This window comes from Vombatus ursinus, unplaced genomic scaffold (genome assembly GCF_900497805.2).
Source record: "Vombatus ursinus unplaced genomic scaffold, bare-nosed wombat genome assembly UNPS02014935.1, whole genome shotgun sequence".
NCBI lineage: Eukaryota > Metazoa > Chordata > Mammalia > Diprotodontia > Vombatidae > Vombatus > Vombatus ursinus.
In genome coordinates, this window is record NW_020954713.1 from 3,981,683 (window position 1) to 3,997,916 (window position 16,234).

The 16,234-nt window shown below is 43.6% G+C and overlaps 1 protein-coding gene across 1 annotated transcript in view; it reads left to right on the forward strand.

The window, feature by feature from the left end:
* Positions 1 to 1,512: 1,512 nt before the first annotated feature.
* The window catches only part of GALNT9 (polypeptide N-acetylgalactosaminyltransferase 9), a 299,872-nt gene continuing 285,150 nt past the window's right edge, over positions 1,513 to 16,234 (forward strand). Inside the window, exon 1 of the mRNA XM_027844232.1 lies at positions 1,513 to 1,753. Within this exon, the coding sequence (XP_027700033.1) occupies positions 1,513 to 1,753 (241 nt within the window). The remainder of the gene's footprint in view (positions 1,754 to 16,234) is intronic.

Here is a 16,234-nt window from a genome sequence, read left to right on the forward strand (position 1 = left end):
CTTTATTGTGCCCTAAATATGGGCAGCTTTGGCCTTTGCCTAGACCTAGTATTGTTGATTCTTGTAGGATTTAGTTCAAGGGGCAGGTCCCTGCCAGACCCATCTTGGTCTTTCTCTTCTCCCCAGAATAAGGCCACACAGAGAGAGGTCCTGCCCTACATGCCACCCGAGGGGGTATCCTTCTTTCATTCAAAAAAGTCCCAGTCAAGTGGTAGCCACAATGAGAGATGGGAAAGGGGGTTGAGGGGTGGGGCAGGAGCTATGTGACTACATAACTGGGTAGTAAGATTTTCCCCACAGACTCTATCCTTTGGGTATTCCTATGACTCCCACAGACATGGCCGCAACCACGCTGAAGGGGAAGGGTCAAAGGGGACCACGGCGACAGGATTGAGAGAGGCCCTGGCACAGACTTGTCTTATTGCTTCCCTTTTGTCCCTACAGTCTCAGGGAAGACCATATGTGCCCTTCACCTGGAGCTCGCAGAGGATGAAAGGCGCTCTCCTGGTGTCGGAGAGAGGACTGGAAGAACTGGGGGCTGCCCGAGAGGGTATTTCCAATGTCCTTAGATGCCTTTGGTTTCAGTAGCCCATCTGAGCGTGTCTAGCTCGCACCTTCCACGGGCAGCAGAGCGTTGTTAACTCATTGCACTAGACTGGAGATGGCCTTGCCCCCTGACCAGGCCTGTTCAACCCCGCTGCGGCTGTCCCAGCATGCTGGGTGCCCCCGGGAACCCCGCGGGCAGGGCTGGGGAGGGCAGAGGAGGGGCGGAGGGGGGCGGGGACTGGGAGGAGGCAGAGGCAGAGGGTGCTCCGCTGTGTGCATGCTGATGAGTTCCGGGGCTGCCGCGTCACTCCGCACCGGCGCTGTGGCTGTGGGGAGGGCTGGAACCGGCAGAGGCTGAGAGCGCGCGGAGCCTGCCAGCCCGCCGCCTCGCCCTCTCTAGTCTTCCTCCTCGGTCCCTTCACCTCTGGACCTGGCCCTGGCCAGCCCAACCCCGGAGGTTTCCGCAGTACCCTAGTGTCCCTGGGCCCAGCCCTCCCTGCTCCCAAAGCCGCGGCTCCCCACGTCCTTGTCTCCCTGGGGCTGCAGGCTAGGCTGCGCCCCTCCGGAGGATGCCGGCTGCGCTCCGCGCTGCGCCCTGCGCCCTGAGCTCGGGGCTGGGCAGCGGCGGCTCGACAGGAGGGCGGCTGTAGCTGCACAACACCCGGGCCGTGGGCCAGAGGCGGTGGCTGGGGCCGCAGGTGTGACTGGGCCGGCTAGAGCAACGTAGAGTGGTGCTGAAGGGGATAGCTCCCACCGGCTGCGCTCCCGGAACTCCGTACTCCGCCCTTCCCTGCCCCGCCCCTCCCCGTCCAGGGTCCAGCCGCGGCCAGCGGGCACAGGGGGCGCGGCGCGGACTCCGGCGCCAGCCCATGGTGCCCGGGGCGGCTGGCCGCGCAGAAACTGCGGCGGCCAGTGGAGAGGCGGGGATGTCCCGCGGGTGAAGCAGCCCCCGCCCCAGTCGCGTTCATGGCGGTGGCCAGGAAAATCAAAACTTTGCTGACGGTGAACATCCTGGTGTTCGTGGGCATCATTCTTTTCTCCGTCTACTGCCGGCTGCAGGACCGCTCCCAGGAGCTGGTGCAGATAGTGCGCAGCGCCGACCGCCGGGTGCGCAGCCGGCACACCAGGGCGGGTGTGATCCTGGACCGGGAGGCCATCCTGCAGCGGCTCGACCACCTGGAGGAGGTGGTCTACAACCAGCTCAATGGTGAGCGGCGCGCGGGACCAGGCCAGCTGCAGGGAGGAACGGGGAGGGGGGCTGGGAGACCAGAAAGGGCGCAGTGAGAGCGCGCGTCTACCCCGAGGGGGCGCGGGTGCACTGTCCCGCCTGTGTTGCATGGGGAACAGGCACCAGGGACAGCTCTCTGGACATAGGCAGGATTGGGTCTGTATTTAAGGGAAAGGGAAACGAGACTCCCCTTAGCCTTTTTAGGTCTTCCTAGAGAAGAAGTCAACCTCTGAGAAGAGGGTGGGGGTGGACAGAGGAGTTAGCCTCCTGGCTTCTGTGCTTTTCAGGTCTCCGCTTGGCATGCGAATCCTTCATTGATTTACTCAATAAATATTGAGACAGGGCTTACTCCAAATTGGTATCTTGTGAGAACTTTTGAGATGGTTCCCATAGACTCTTCATAGCAGAGAAGGACGTTGTCTGGGGAAGGAAGGTGCTGTTTTCTGCTCAGCAGCTATAAGGCGAACGGTTAGGGAAACAAGTTGCTCTCTCCTTCCCTCCCTTTAAAAGAAATGATAAAGTCGGGAAGTGGAAAGAGAGGGCACGAAACATAAAAGATTTGGAGAGCCAGTCCAGAGACACGCAGACGTAACTGTGGTATGCGAGGCATTCATTGCTTTCAGGGTCTCCCAGGTTCAGAACTGGCCCTCAAATTCGCTTTGATTTCCCCAAAAATGAAAGTGCTGCTTTCCCCCATTCCCATCCCCATATCCCCATTCCCCACTCCTTTGCTCTCTGCCCTTATAGTGAGCCATATTGGGAAAACCTTCAATAAAAAATTCTGGAAGATTGGGGAACAGGCTAAGAGAAGAGCAAACTCAAAGCCAAAGATGGGGGGGCGATTGTCACATTATTACCTATGGGCCCCTAGGTAAGGCTACTTTGACAGTAGTGACTTTAAGCTTCAGGGCCCTTGAAACATCCATTATCAACTTGGTTTTAAAATGACATTGAACTTTCTTCCATCGATTGGTCAGAGGAGGATCAGTCTGGAAGATAAATCTACATTAGTGTCACTGCAATTCACACTCAAGTAAGGCCATATGATGGAAACCTGCACTTCCCCCACTTTGTGCTGCAGGAAGAGAAAGGGGTCCTGGGATGGTGTTGGTGCTAGAGGTGGGGTGGGCTGCTGGTTCTGTGATGCACTGAGACACCAAGGAAGGAGGAAAATTTGTGTGTGTGTGTGTGTGTGTGTGTGTGTGTGTGTTTACACCATTAGCAGTTTTATGTAGTGACAGCTCCAGAAAGATTGAAAAGGGCTACCTTATATTTATACACAACCAGTCTCTTACCTGTAAGTTTCCCCCATGCAGTAACAGGAATATAGGAGGGAGCTGTCTGGGAGCTTCCCCTGGGGAAGCAGACTTCTAGTCTGGAGCATGCCATGATACTTTCTATACTGGAGTCTAGGAAATAGAGAATCCTAGTCTTACAGCTGGAAGGGAATGCAGAGGCCATCTAATTCACCTCTGCCCTCTTTACCGATCAGGAAACAAAGGCCCACAGAGATGAAGTTGTTTGCTCAAGGTCACACAGTCTGTGGAGTAGCCAGAATTTGAAATCTTTGTTCTTTGGCCATAAACCCAGAACTTTTCCTACTATACCATCTATAGATTGCATTTCCTTCTGGAGGGGAGGGCAGGACCTCTTAGGGCAGGGATTCTTAACCTTCTTTGTTTCACGGATCCCTTTGGTGGACTGGTGAAGTCTATGGACCCCTTCTCAGAACAATAGTTTTAACTGCATAAAATAAAAAGAAAATCAATTCTAATGAAAAAAAATTCTCAATTTTTTAAATCCACTGTCCCCTATGAAATTTGTTTATAGATCCTTCAGGATTAAGAACTCCTGTATTAGAGGGTCAGAAAGGCCAAGGTAAAAACTAGTGTTGGATACATTTAGACAACACAAGAGCGCATACTGTAGCTAGTTAAGTCAAGTCAAAAGTCCTTGAAGGATTTTATTTGACCTGTGCAGAAACCAATGGGTATCACTAAACCTCTGTAGGAACCTTTAATGGTACAGTTTGGCCAGGGCAGTAATCCAGGGTGAAGTTTGGATAGGAATTTATAGTGGGTCTAGTTAGAGAAAGGCAGGAACAGTGAAAGTGATGCAGGAACCTTTAATCTCCCATTCTTACCTGGGCAGGAACCCTTAGTTAGCGGGCCTCATGAGGGCAGGGGCCAGGATTCTTAGTGATTCTGGCAAGGGCAGGGACCTGGAACCTTGGTTCAGAGATACTGAACTTAAAATCTATGACCTTACTTTTAAAAAATATTTTAACTGTATTTCAATATACTTAATTTCCTTCATACTCTTATGTATATTGTTTTATGCCTTTAAAAATGTTATTCTGAAATGGTGCTCATAACCCTTTCTATACTGCCGAAGGGGTCTGTAATGCCACAAAAAAGGTTAAGTGCCCCTGCTGTGGGTCTGGTTAGGGCTGGGCTGGAACCCTTGGTGTGTCTAGTTAAGTCAAGGCAGGAACTCTTGGTGGGCTCATTTCCCCAGAAGTCTTGGAACAGGATTTTCACTCAGATCTGTGAAATACCTCCCATACCTGCATGCTATGCTGTTTAAATCTTTATGTGGTCTTCCAAAATTCTCTTTGAGAGAGCATAGGGCATCATCCTTATTTCATAAGCTCTTTCTCATCACACACACAACTCAGTGATTTTCCTCCTGAAGTGATGTTGCAATGAGGCTTATGGTTCTTCTGTCCTTTTCTATTCCTCCAGGGTGGGGGAGGAAGAGAAAGAGGAGAGGGGAAACAGGGAAAAGTTGAGTTGAAGCTTAATCTTGGCTATTTCATCAATGTGACTCATCACCGCAGAACAGTGTATCCCTGTAAGAGCATACAGCTCCATTGAAATCTATTTGCCAGGGTGTTATGGGCTGTTTTATGGGGAGAACTAGAGGATTATATAAAAACATTGGCAACATGCTGGGGTTGTATAACATCATGATAACTGGCGCTCGGCTGCTAAAGGCTTCTCTCTCTCATCCTTCAAGGTGAGAGGGACCCAAGGTGTACGATGACAGGAAAGCCCAGACACTTGGCTCTATATTCCTAATAGAAAGAAACCATTAACTTAGAGAAAGAGTGAGGGAGTAGCCTAATCTTCTCTCTCTATAGCAAGCACAGAGAGCTTCTCCTAAGAGACTATAAGAATTCAGGTCATTGTTTGGAAAGTTACCAGTGAAAAATATTAAGGAAGCAAGCAGGTAGAGTTCCCTTCTCTCAGGGCCCTTCTTTAGGGTCACATGTGACTTGACTTACCTCAACTAAGATAGGGCCTTTTTTTAGGACCACATTCACATCCCAGAATGCTGCAACAATTGCACCCCACCTCATTTAAGCCCTAAAAGACAAAATGATCAAAATATAAAAATTCACATCATTAAAAATGGAAGAAAAGGGATAGTACCACCTTTCATAGCGATGCCTGGGGAAAATTCTTAGTGCAACAAGGGAAAGAAGAGAACTCAAAAGATAAAACAGACCATCCCTATTACATGAAATTGAAAAGCTTTTGCATGAACAAAATCAATGCAGCTAGGCTAAAAAGGAAAACTGTTTATTAGGAATTTTTATTGACTATCTTTTGCTTTTGTTCATTTCATTTTTAAAATTTCATAATGCTAATCTTAACTCTGACATCTAGTCTGATATGTGGAAGGAAAGGGAAAATGAAATCCAAAGAGAATTGCAGCAAGTAAGAGCACAAGGATTACAGGGTTTGAGGGCAGACTGGAGTGGTGGTGGGAGGGTTCTCTCCCTAGCTATAGGGAAATGATTTGGTGGTTAAGACCAGCACAAAACAAAACTTATGAAAATTGTCCATAGACAGCTTCAGAATGAAGCCCTCATCCACAAATTTTCCCCATAGATAGACTAGTCACTAGTGCCACTATGGTGTGTGAAGTCACCATGCTAACACATAAACCCAGTAATGACTCTGTAAAAGCAAGACCTCTTGTAATCATTCCCTTCTCTCCAGTGCTCAGAGAACAGAAGTTCCCTCCTGTTTTTGGACCCTGGTCTGCAAATAACCAGAAGGTAACTCTGCCTAGAGGCTCTTTATCAACGCTGAAGTCAGAGTATATTATAGGTTTGACTTGGTCATGGATGGCTGGTCCAAGAGCAATAGTAGAAGAGAGAGTAGAGTGGCATAGGTGTCTGCCAGTCTAGGCTTTCAGTAGTGGTGTCTGCAAAACCCATTGAATGTCTGTGATAAAATTCTGATATCAAATACATATAGAAATTTAAGACAAATATGAAAGACCAAGAGCCATTCCCCCAATGAATAGTTGGATAAAAGATATGAAAAAACAGTTCTCGAAAGAATTGCAAACTACTAAAATCACAGTAAACATTGCTCTGTGTAACTAATAATAAGAGAAATTTATATTAGTCTCAGATTTCCTCTGACACCCTGAAATTAGCAAAGATGTCAAAAGATGGAAATAGTGTTAGAAGGGCTATAGGAAGACAACAATACCATTACCCTGTTGGTGGAGCTGTGAACTGGTCTAGCCATTCTAGAAAGCAATTTGAAATGCCTAAAAGTTACTAAAGTACATACCCCTTGACCCAGAGATCCCATTGGCATATATGTTAAAATAAGTTAAAAGCATAAAGAAAGCTTCCATTTATACCAAAATATTTTAACATCAGTACTTTTCATCATAGAAAAGAATAGAAATGCAGTATATGCACATCATGTGGGAAATAGATTTTTTAAAAATTGTGTGTAATATCAATTAACTAACCATAATAATAGTTAGCATTTATATAATGCTTTAAGGTTTGCAAAGTACTTTACAAATATCTCATTTGATCCTCACAATAACCCTAGGAGGCAAGTGTTATTATAATCCCCATTTTACAGATGGGAAACTGAGACAGACAGAGGTTAAGTGACTTGCTCTGGGTCACACAGCTAGTAAGTCTCTGGGGCAGGATTTGAACCGAAATAACTGACTCCAAGTCCAGCACTCTACCCACGGTGCCACCAAGCTGTCTCATAAGAAACAACAAATATTAAAAATTTGAGAAACATGGGAAGACTAATATGATCTAATATAGAGTGAGAAAGGCAGAACCAGAAAAATAATATACACTGGGTATAACAGTGCAAATGGAAAGAACAATAAAAATGATGAATGCTATCTAATTACAGAGACCAATCTTGGCCCCAGAGAATGGATGAAGAAATCGATCTCCCTCTCTCCATTGGAGAGATGTGTTGTGGGGGAGGAGGGAAGGGAGCTATAGTCATAAAATATATATGTTGTCAAACCTGGTTGATTGGTTTTGCTAACCTTTTAACAAATCTTTGTTATAACAACTTTTTTTTCAGAGTGAATGGAAGAAAATCAAACCTAATAAACTCTTAGGAGAAAATATTCAGGAGATGTGGCAGAGTAGAAAAAGAGGAGGACTTGGAATCAGAAAACCTAGATTTGAATCCTGGCTCAACTGTTAAAAAACTATTTGACCTTGAGCTGCAGTTTAATAAAAAGGATGCTGAATTTGGAATCAGATGACCTGGGCTCAAACCTGACTCTTCCCCTTGTTACCTATTTGGCCATGGATAAGTCCTCTCATGTCTCTGGCCTATTGTTTCCTCATCTATATAATGAGAGGGTTGGCCCAGATGAACACTAAAGTCCTCTTCCTCTTTGAATCCATATTCCTATGATAGGAATGGACTTGAAGTCAGGAAGACTTGGGTTTGAATCTTTCTTCAGATAATCACTTGCTGTAGAGACCCTGGGCAACTCACAACCTCTCTGAGCCTCAGTTTCATCATCTGTAAAAATAAGAGGATGGACTAGAGAGTCACCACAGTCCCTTAAAGCTCATTGATCCCATAGCTGCTTTCAAGGCACCCACAGCTTAGCTGGGTAATTGAGGTAAATGAAGAGAAAGCATCACAAAGAGGCTTACAGTTTCATGTGATAAAGTGTGGTTCAGGTTATAAATATTAGTAGAGGTCAGAGAAAGGAGAGGTCTATGTTAATTGTCTTAGTCAAAGAGGACTTCATAGGGGATGTAGGGCTACCAAATTCATAGAGCTACTCCATATTGGGATTGGTAGGGGGGAAATCACAACCTTAGGGTTTCAGGACTCTAAATGGGCCAAATTTTAGATCTAAAAAGGCTGGAAAGAAATACAGTCCTCTGCTGATTTTCCTTGTTAGTATCTTCTTTGTTAGAAACCTTTGGAGGAAGTTGGTTCAGAAAGAAACTAGTTCTTCCAGTGTGAGTGAAACTTTCCTTGGGTTGATGGTGCATAGTGTGATATGAATGAATGAATGGATCAGTCAGTCAATTATAGAGTAAATCAATGAAAAAGCAATTGTTTAGCACTTACTATGTTCCAGGTAAAAGAGAAATAGCCCCTTCCTTCAAGGAGCTTATATTCCAATAAGGAGAGATAACATATAGGGGAGTGGTGACTAGAGAAAGGCATTTTTGGTCTAAGAAGTCTGGTATAGTAGAAAGGACAAGACACTCAGTCAGAAGACCTAGGATTGAGTCCTATTTTCTCCATTTATTAGTTGTGCAATCTCACTTCACCTTTCTCAGTCTCAGATTTCTCATTTGTAAAAATAGGAATTGTAATTCTGTGCACATATTCCATTTGGGGCTATTGTGAGTAAAGTGTTTTATCACTTTTATGAGTAAATGATAAATATAAGCTATTTGAAGAAGGTAGCAGAAAAGGGTCTCCCAGTTTGCAATGTCATCAACTTTGTCCTAGGGGTACAGTGACCTGTCCATGTCATCTCACAGAATCTCAGGTTTGAGGAACCTCAGCAACCAACTTTCCCAACTCATATCAAAAAAAGAATTCCTAGTACAATATACCCAGAAAATGGCCATCCAACTTATTTTAAGACCTCCAATAAAGGTTAACCCACTACTTCCCAATGTAGCTCTTTCCATTTAGGAATATCTCTCCTTGTTAGGAAGTCTTTTTTTGACATCAAACCTAAATGTACCTGTCTGCAACTTCCAGTCATCTCACAATAATAGCATCTACTTCACAGAGTTATTGTGAGGATCACAACTTTGTAAAGTGCTTTGCAAACCATGAAGTACTATGCAAGTGCTAGATGTTCTTAGTATTATCTCATTATTTCATGCTACCTTTGTATCTATGGACAGTTAAAACTTGCAGGTTGCATGTCCAGTGTGGTTGTGGATGAATATAGACTGGGATAAATAGACAGGATATTTCTATGGAATAAAGAGAAGATGAGGATGTCAATTTCCAGGCCATAAGCTAGTCAATAAATATTTATTAAGCACCTACTGTGTGCCAGGCATTGTGCTAAGGGCTTCAGATACAAAGAAAAGCAACAAAAAAACAACAAAAAAAACCCAAAAAAAACAGTCCCTGCTCTCAAGCAGGTCCATTGATTAATGCACTAGAAGATTTCTCAAGTCTGTACTACATTTTACATTTGATTTCTCTAAGTCATGGCTGGAGATTTCCAAACCAGACTCTGGGACAAACTTAGACTTTTTCCACTTCCCCCTGCTCTGTCATTAACCAGGACCTGTCACCAAAATCAGTAAAATCCAGACATCTGAAAACCTCACTCTTGGCCAAATCCACATGCCCAAGAAAGCTTAGAATTTAATTTTTCTTTGTATCCCCAGCACTTAGTACGATGCCCAGCAAATAGTAAGTATTAATAAATGCTTATTGATTGTCTGATTTCTGTAGTACCGAAATATTTACAAAGAGCTTTCCTTACAACAATGAGGATTAGGTTGTATAAATTACATTGGAATTGTTGATGTGGCACCATAAAAAAGTCACTAAATTTGAAGTCAATTTGCATTTGAATCCCAGCTTGGCTGTCCCTGTGACCTTGAGAAAGTCCTTTAACCCTTCTGAGCCTCTGTTTCTTCTGTCAAATGAAGGGACTGGACTAGAAGAGGCCCCAACATTTATGATTGTTATTTCATAATTGAGTTTATTGAGGCTAAGAGAGGGAAAGTGAACCATAGAATATAACACCCCTAGAGGACAAACAAATTGCTCAATAGTGGACCACATAATATGTATACATGTGAGTGGCATTTTTTTTTTACACAATTGTTAACTGATCTCCAAGACTGCTACGATTACACCTAAGAAAAATCATCTGCATATAACATAAGTTATAGTGGACAGGCTATTCAATAACCTACTGTCCCCATCCATACTTGTGCAATGATTGGTGAAATAAAAATATTTTTGCTAAAAATCTCAGATTGTATCCTGAAGTCAGGCAGGCTCTGCTGCATTTGACCTGCAGGCCTATGTTAGACACTCAGGATTTAGTCCAAAGACTCATTTTAAAGATAAAAAAAAACTGAAACACCATTAAGGAGAAGTGACTTACCCAAGGTCACTCATCTGGTAAGTAGCAGAGTCCCACTGGGAGGCCCTAGAAAGGAAGGCAATGGAAAGCACAAGGGGTGAAGCTATCACTGACTGTTTAGCTAGAAGGAAGGAACCCCAAACCCCTGAATAGTGCCAACCAAGGCAGGGTTCCAACAGCCAGCCAGCCAGCCTGCCAGCAACTCATGAAGGCAGTTGGCCCAATTCAACAACTTCTTTCCAAATGAAGAGTGTATTTGATCTAATTCAAAAATCACTGAATCTCAGCATTGGAAGGTACTTTAGAGGTTGTGTATTCTGACTGGTACCCAAAGAAGAATCCCTGCTGTGCCATCCAGCCTTTCTTTTTTTGGGGGGGGGGAGGCTAGGCAATGGGTTTAAGTGACTTGCCCAGGGTCACACAGCTAGTAAGTGTTACGAGTCTGAGGCTGGATTTGAACTCAAGTACTCCTAATTCCAGGGCCGGTGCTCTATCCACTGAACCATCTAGCTGCTCCATTCCAGCCTTTCTTTAGAGGACACAATGATGACAAGCCCCTCTCCCACCCAAGGCAGTCCATTCCACTTTGGGGCATCCCTGATTGCTTGGAATTTTTCCCTGACTTCAAGTCTAAATATGCCTCTTAGCAACTTCCCACCCATCATTCCTGGTTCTTCCCTCAGGGGCCGAACCTAATCTCTTTTTCACATGACAACCCTTCAAACATTGGAAGACAGTTGTAGTGTTCCCCTTGAATCTTCTCCAGGCTAAATATTCCTTCAGATGATCTTCATATGTCATGAACTTGAGGCCCTTCATTGTTCTGATTGCCATCCACCAACTGCTTAAAATCTGGGGCTCACTATGAAGCATGATATTCCAAAGGCACTTTGGCTAGGACAGAATACAATAGGACCCCTAGTTCTGAAGACTATGCCTCTCAATTCAACCTAAGATATCATCAGTTGGGGGGGGAGGGTTTCCCTATTGCACTATTAACCCACATCAAGAAATCTCTAGATTTTTTTTTCAGATGAAACACTATTTAGCCATGCTTTCCCCATCCTGAAAATGAGAAGGCATTTCTTTTAAATCTAAATGCAAGCCTTTAAATTTGTCTCTATTCAATTACATCTTATTCTATTTGGACCTGCCTTCTAGCCTGTTGAGATCTTTTTGGATTCCGACCCTGTCATCCAACCTATGATGTGTTCCTTCCTGCTTTGTGTCAGCTGTAAATTTGATGAACATGATACCTCTGCCTTTGTCTGACTCATTATTGAAAATAGTAATCAGTCCTGGGCCAAGCCCAGATTCCTATATTCCCCTAGGGGCCTCCTTCCAAGTTGACTTGGACCCCTTAATGATAATTCTTTGGTTCTAGGCATCTAAGTAGAAATAAAGAATCATGAAATCTCAGAGTTTATGGAATTCCATGACACAAGAAGGGAGAAAGGGAAAATAAATGGGGACAGAAGAGAAAGGAGCAGCAGGAAAGGAATAGGGAGAGGAGAAGGCTCATCTGGTTGGGGCTGATAGAATATGGCCTGAAATGATCTCAGAAACTGATCTGGACACATCTGTAATTGCTAATCCTTGCACTGGAATACCTGGTATTAAAAACTGGCTTTAATTCTTATTACTTGTACAAAACCTGGGCAAATCACAACCTCTCTGAGACTGTTTTCCTCTCTGTAAAATGAGGCGGCCCTCAGGCCCCTTCCAGTTCTAAATGCTATGAGTAGGCCATCCAACACAGAGAGAAAATAATGTCTCAGAGGATATGGGGAATTGGGTGGAGACAGAGTCAGGACTTCCCCAAATAGGGAAGTCTTTTGATTTCCATCATCAATCCATCCATAGGCACTTATAGAGCATCTACTGTGGGCATATCCCTGTGCTAGTCACCTTGTTGACCATCCTTAGAGACTATTTTGCTTGTTGATGAGATAAAAATTCCTGAACCCCAAGGAGTTTCCTTGTCAGTTTCCTGTAAAAAGGAAGTTAATCTATGAAAAGATTTTCAATTTATTTGACTTGGGATCAGAAGTCAACTCCATTGGAAAGTTTTCCATATCCCTAAGGGAATCTAATTCTTTAAATTGTTTAACCAAGGACATGGAGCAGTTCCATGTGCACTTCATCAATCTTTGCCTTCATCCTTTCCCCAAGTGTGCCTTCCAAGGTCCAATTTTCTTTTGGTCTTTTTTCCCCTAGCTGAATGTCAAGAATTAGTAATCCTAAAGTGCCCTCACAGAGAAAATAGCTACAGGGCTCCAATTGTTATAACAACTGGCATTTGTGTGGTAAGGAGAAGGGAAGGAGGTAAACCTTTATTAAGTGCCTACTATGTACCAGGCACTTTGTTAAGTGCTTTACAAATATTATCTCATCTGCGTGGTGCTTGAAGGTTTCTTATGAATGTGTGGTATAGTGAAAAGAGGGCTGGAACTGGAATCAGAGGATTTGAGTTCAAGCTAACTCTGTTGCTTACTGCCAGTATGACCATAGGTAAGTTGCTGCCCTTCTCTGGGTCTCAGTTTCCTCATATATAAACTCAGAAAATTTGATTAGATGGCTCCTAAAATCTCTTTAAGCTCTAGATCTATGGTCCTGTATTTATTATCTTATGTGCCAGTCACAACAAGATTACAAGATATTCACCTACAGTCTAGGCATGCATGGAGTGTCAGTTGGCTATGGCAGCATAACTAAGCATTACCATTGACCCTTCCCCAAAAGGACCTCCTCCCTCACAATTGCAAGAGTGTTAACTCACATTCTCATTAGACATGCAACTTGCAAGTTTTCACTGGCCATGAGGGGAAGGGAAAAGGTCAGTGGTAATTCTTGCCCCAAGATATGCCAGCATGTTGAGGCATTTCTGGACCATACTCTATGTTCCCCATTGCTGTACATTCTGATCCCACCCAGCTGCTAGTGCCTCCCTCTCAAAATAGATTTGTATTTATTTGGTATAAATTTTGTATGGACTTATTTAGATATGTTTATATGTATATGTTGTGTCTTCCAGTCAAATCTAAGTTTCTTGAGGGCAGGCCTTGTTTCATGTCTATCTTCATAACCCCAGAGCCTAGGATAGTGCCTGACACATAGTGGGTGATTGAAAAATAACTGGTGATTGATTCTAGATAGATAGATAGATAGATAGATAGATAGATAGATAGATAGATAGATAGATAGATAGATAGATAGATGGATGGATATTTGGATTGACTTATAGATAGATTGTTAGACAGACAAACAGATAGATAATTAGATAGACAGATATAGATACTTAAATAGATAGAGACAGAGATAGCTAACTAGATGGATAAACACATATAAATTGTTAGACAGAGATCAATAGATTATTTGATAGCCAGACATAGATTATTAGAAAGAGACAGATGAAAAGATTTATAGATAATTAGACAGACTAACAGCTAGAGGTTTATAATTAGACAAACAGAGATTGATAGATTATTAGATAGAGAGAAAGATAGATAGATTATTAAATAGATGAAGACAGACCATTCATTAAGCACTTAAAATGTGCTAAATGCTGTGCTAAATATTGGGGATACAAATATTAGCAAACAAGACAGTCTTGCCCTTAGGAAGCTTATATTCTAATGGAAAAAGAAAACACATATAGGTGAGCTAGAAAGCAGGGTAGATATCAAGAAGGAGAAATTTCCCTGAATAGAGAAAGGAAGAGAAGGCATCTGGAGCAAGGCATGAATGAGGTAAAGCATGGCAGGTGGGTCCAAAGAGCTTAAATGACTCACCTATAATCACACAGCTAGAAAGTCTTAGATTCAAACCTAAGAATGTGAGCTCCTCACAAAGAATGTGAGCAGGGACTGTCTGACTTTTCTGTTTTTATCTGCAGCACTTAGCACAGTGCTTGGCACATAGTAGGTGCTTAATAAACACTTTAAAAAATCCATTCATTCAAACCCACATTTCTCCTATCTCCAAGTTCATTATTCCAGGGTAATTCTGTCAATGTTTCTTGGAAACTCTTATAAAATGGCTGTGATGAGGCTGTAACCCTCACCACCCCCTTCTCTACTGATACTACAGTTGACTTTCTTGCCATTGATTTCCTATGGAAAGTAAAAACTAGTTAAGTCCTCAATTGAGCATAACTTTTGGTTCCCTGAGAATGAGAAGGGTAGAAGGCCATCCTACTGGAATTGCCTTCATTGTTTTCATTGCTTCTTTCCACAAATTCATAAGATCATAAATTTAGGGTTGGAAGGAACAATAGGGGCCATTGGCTCCAACCCTGTCATTTTCTAGATGAGGAAACCAAGGCCCAGAAAGGTGAAGTGATTAGCACACAGTCACACAGCTAGTAAGTGTATAGGGTAGTACTTGAACCCAGATCTTCCCTCCAAATCCAGTGCCCTATCCATTGTGCCACACTCCCAGTAGTCAATACCAAGAGTCTGGTTTTGCATTCTAATCTAACTCACCTTGCATCTCCTCAGCCTCTCCAAGTTCTAGGCTCCCAAGTAAAATGACTTGTGACTTTCTCCATTCTCCCAATAGCACCCATTCCCATTCTCCTGCCTCAAACAGCAGAACCACACTGATAACTGGGAACATTGCCCTTGGCTTCTGGAGACCATTATTACCTGGATGTGGTCATTTGAATTGGAACCTCTTTGGGTAGACTTAAATAACTCCAGTTTTCACTTAAGTAAATGGATGGTTCTCTGCCAGACTTGTCTCTGAAACCTCCTCAAGATATAGAAGTGACTTCAGAATCTTAAAGGCATTGCCAGCTGAGGGACATCTCTGGCAGATCATTCAGAGCTGTGCAGGCTTTGCAGTGTGGGCCCCGGGATGGGTTATCAGTCCAATGTCTGAGGAGGGACTTGAGTGAGTCCCGAGAAGCTTATCACAAGCTCAAAGAATTCTGTTGGCTCCAGAAAGCTGTGAAGACCATCTGTGGCAAGCTGGAGAGGAGCTGCAATTTGCACAAGTAAAAGGAACTGCCGGTGATCCCCCATACCCTAGGCTCCAGCTTCTTAGCCAGAAGGAAAGAGTGCTAAGATTGCAACTGACTGGCAAAACCTGAGGTGGGGATGGAGGCACAACTCTGGTTATGACTCAACCAGGATCCTTGATGTTCTGAGCATTGACCACTCAAAACCCAGGGAGGAGACCACATCTGAGACCTGGCTGGAGGTCCATCCCTTGTCAGGTGTGTTTTTGCTTCCCTCACCCCGGGACCTTTTCTGAATCTAGAATTTTTGTCCTTCTCAGCTTTTCAAACTCTCCTATATCCCAGAGCCCTGGAGGTGATTGAGTTAAAAGCTTATAGGCTCATATGCCTAGAGCTGAACATGACCTCAAAGACCATAAAGTACACTTCCCTCATTTTACAGATAAAGAAACTGAGGACTGGAGAAGAAGTAACTTACCTGGAGTCACCTAGGAAGTAAGCATCAGAGATAGGATTTGAACCCTAATCCTTTGATTTTAGAATGAATACTCTTTCTGCCTTATGAGTCATGAAAAGAGCTCTGTGATAATAATAATTATTATTATTGTAATTATTAATAATAATGGCTAGCATTTACATAGAGCTTTAAGGTTTGCAAAGTGCTTTGCAAGTCTTATCTCATTTTATCCTTACAACAACCCTGAGAGGTAAATGCTATTATTACCCCTATTTTACAGATGAGGAAACTGAGGCAGAGAGTGATTAAGTGACTCAGCTAGGGTCACACAGCCAGTAGGGGTATGAGGTGGGATTTGAATTTAGTTCTTCTTGACTTCCAGCATTCTATTCCCCGTACCATCTAGCTGCCCCAAGGCTCAAAGACCTGGTGAAAGATAGAACCTAGGTTACTTCATGGAGGGGGAAACCCTTCTCCAGTTCTATGAGTAAAGGACTAATTCTGAACATTGCTTACCTCAACAGAAAGATTTTGGAGAAGAAGGAACTTCAGGTAGAATGAGGCAGGAGATGGAGTCAGACCCTGAGTCACTACTGGAGAACCATCCCTTCTTGGAGTTACCTCTGCTTCCCCCATCCCTAGGACCCTTTTT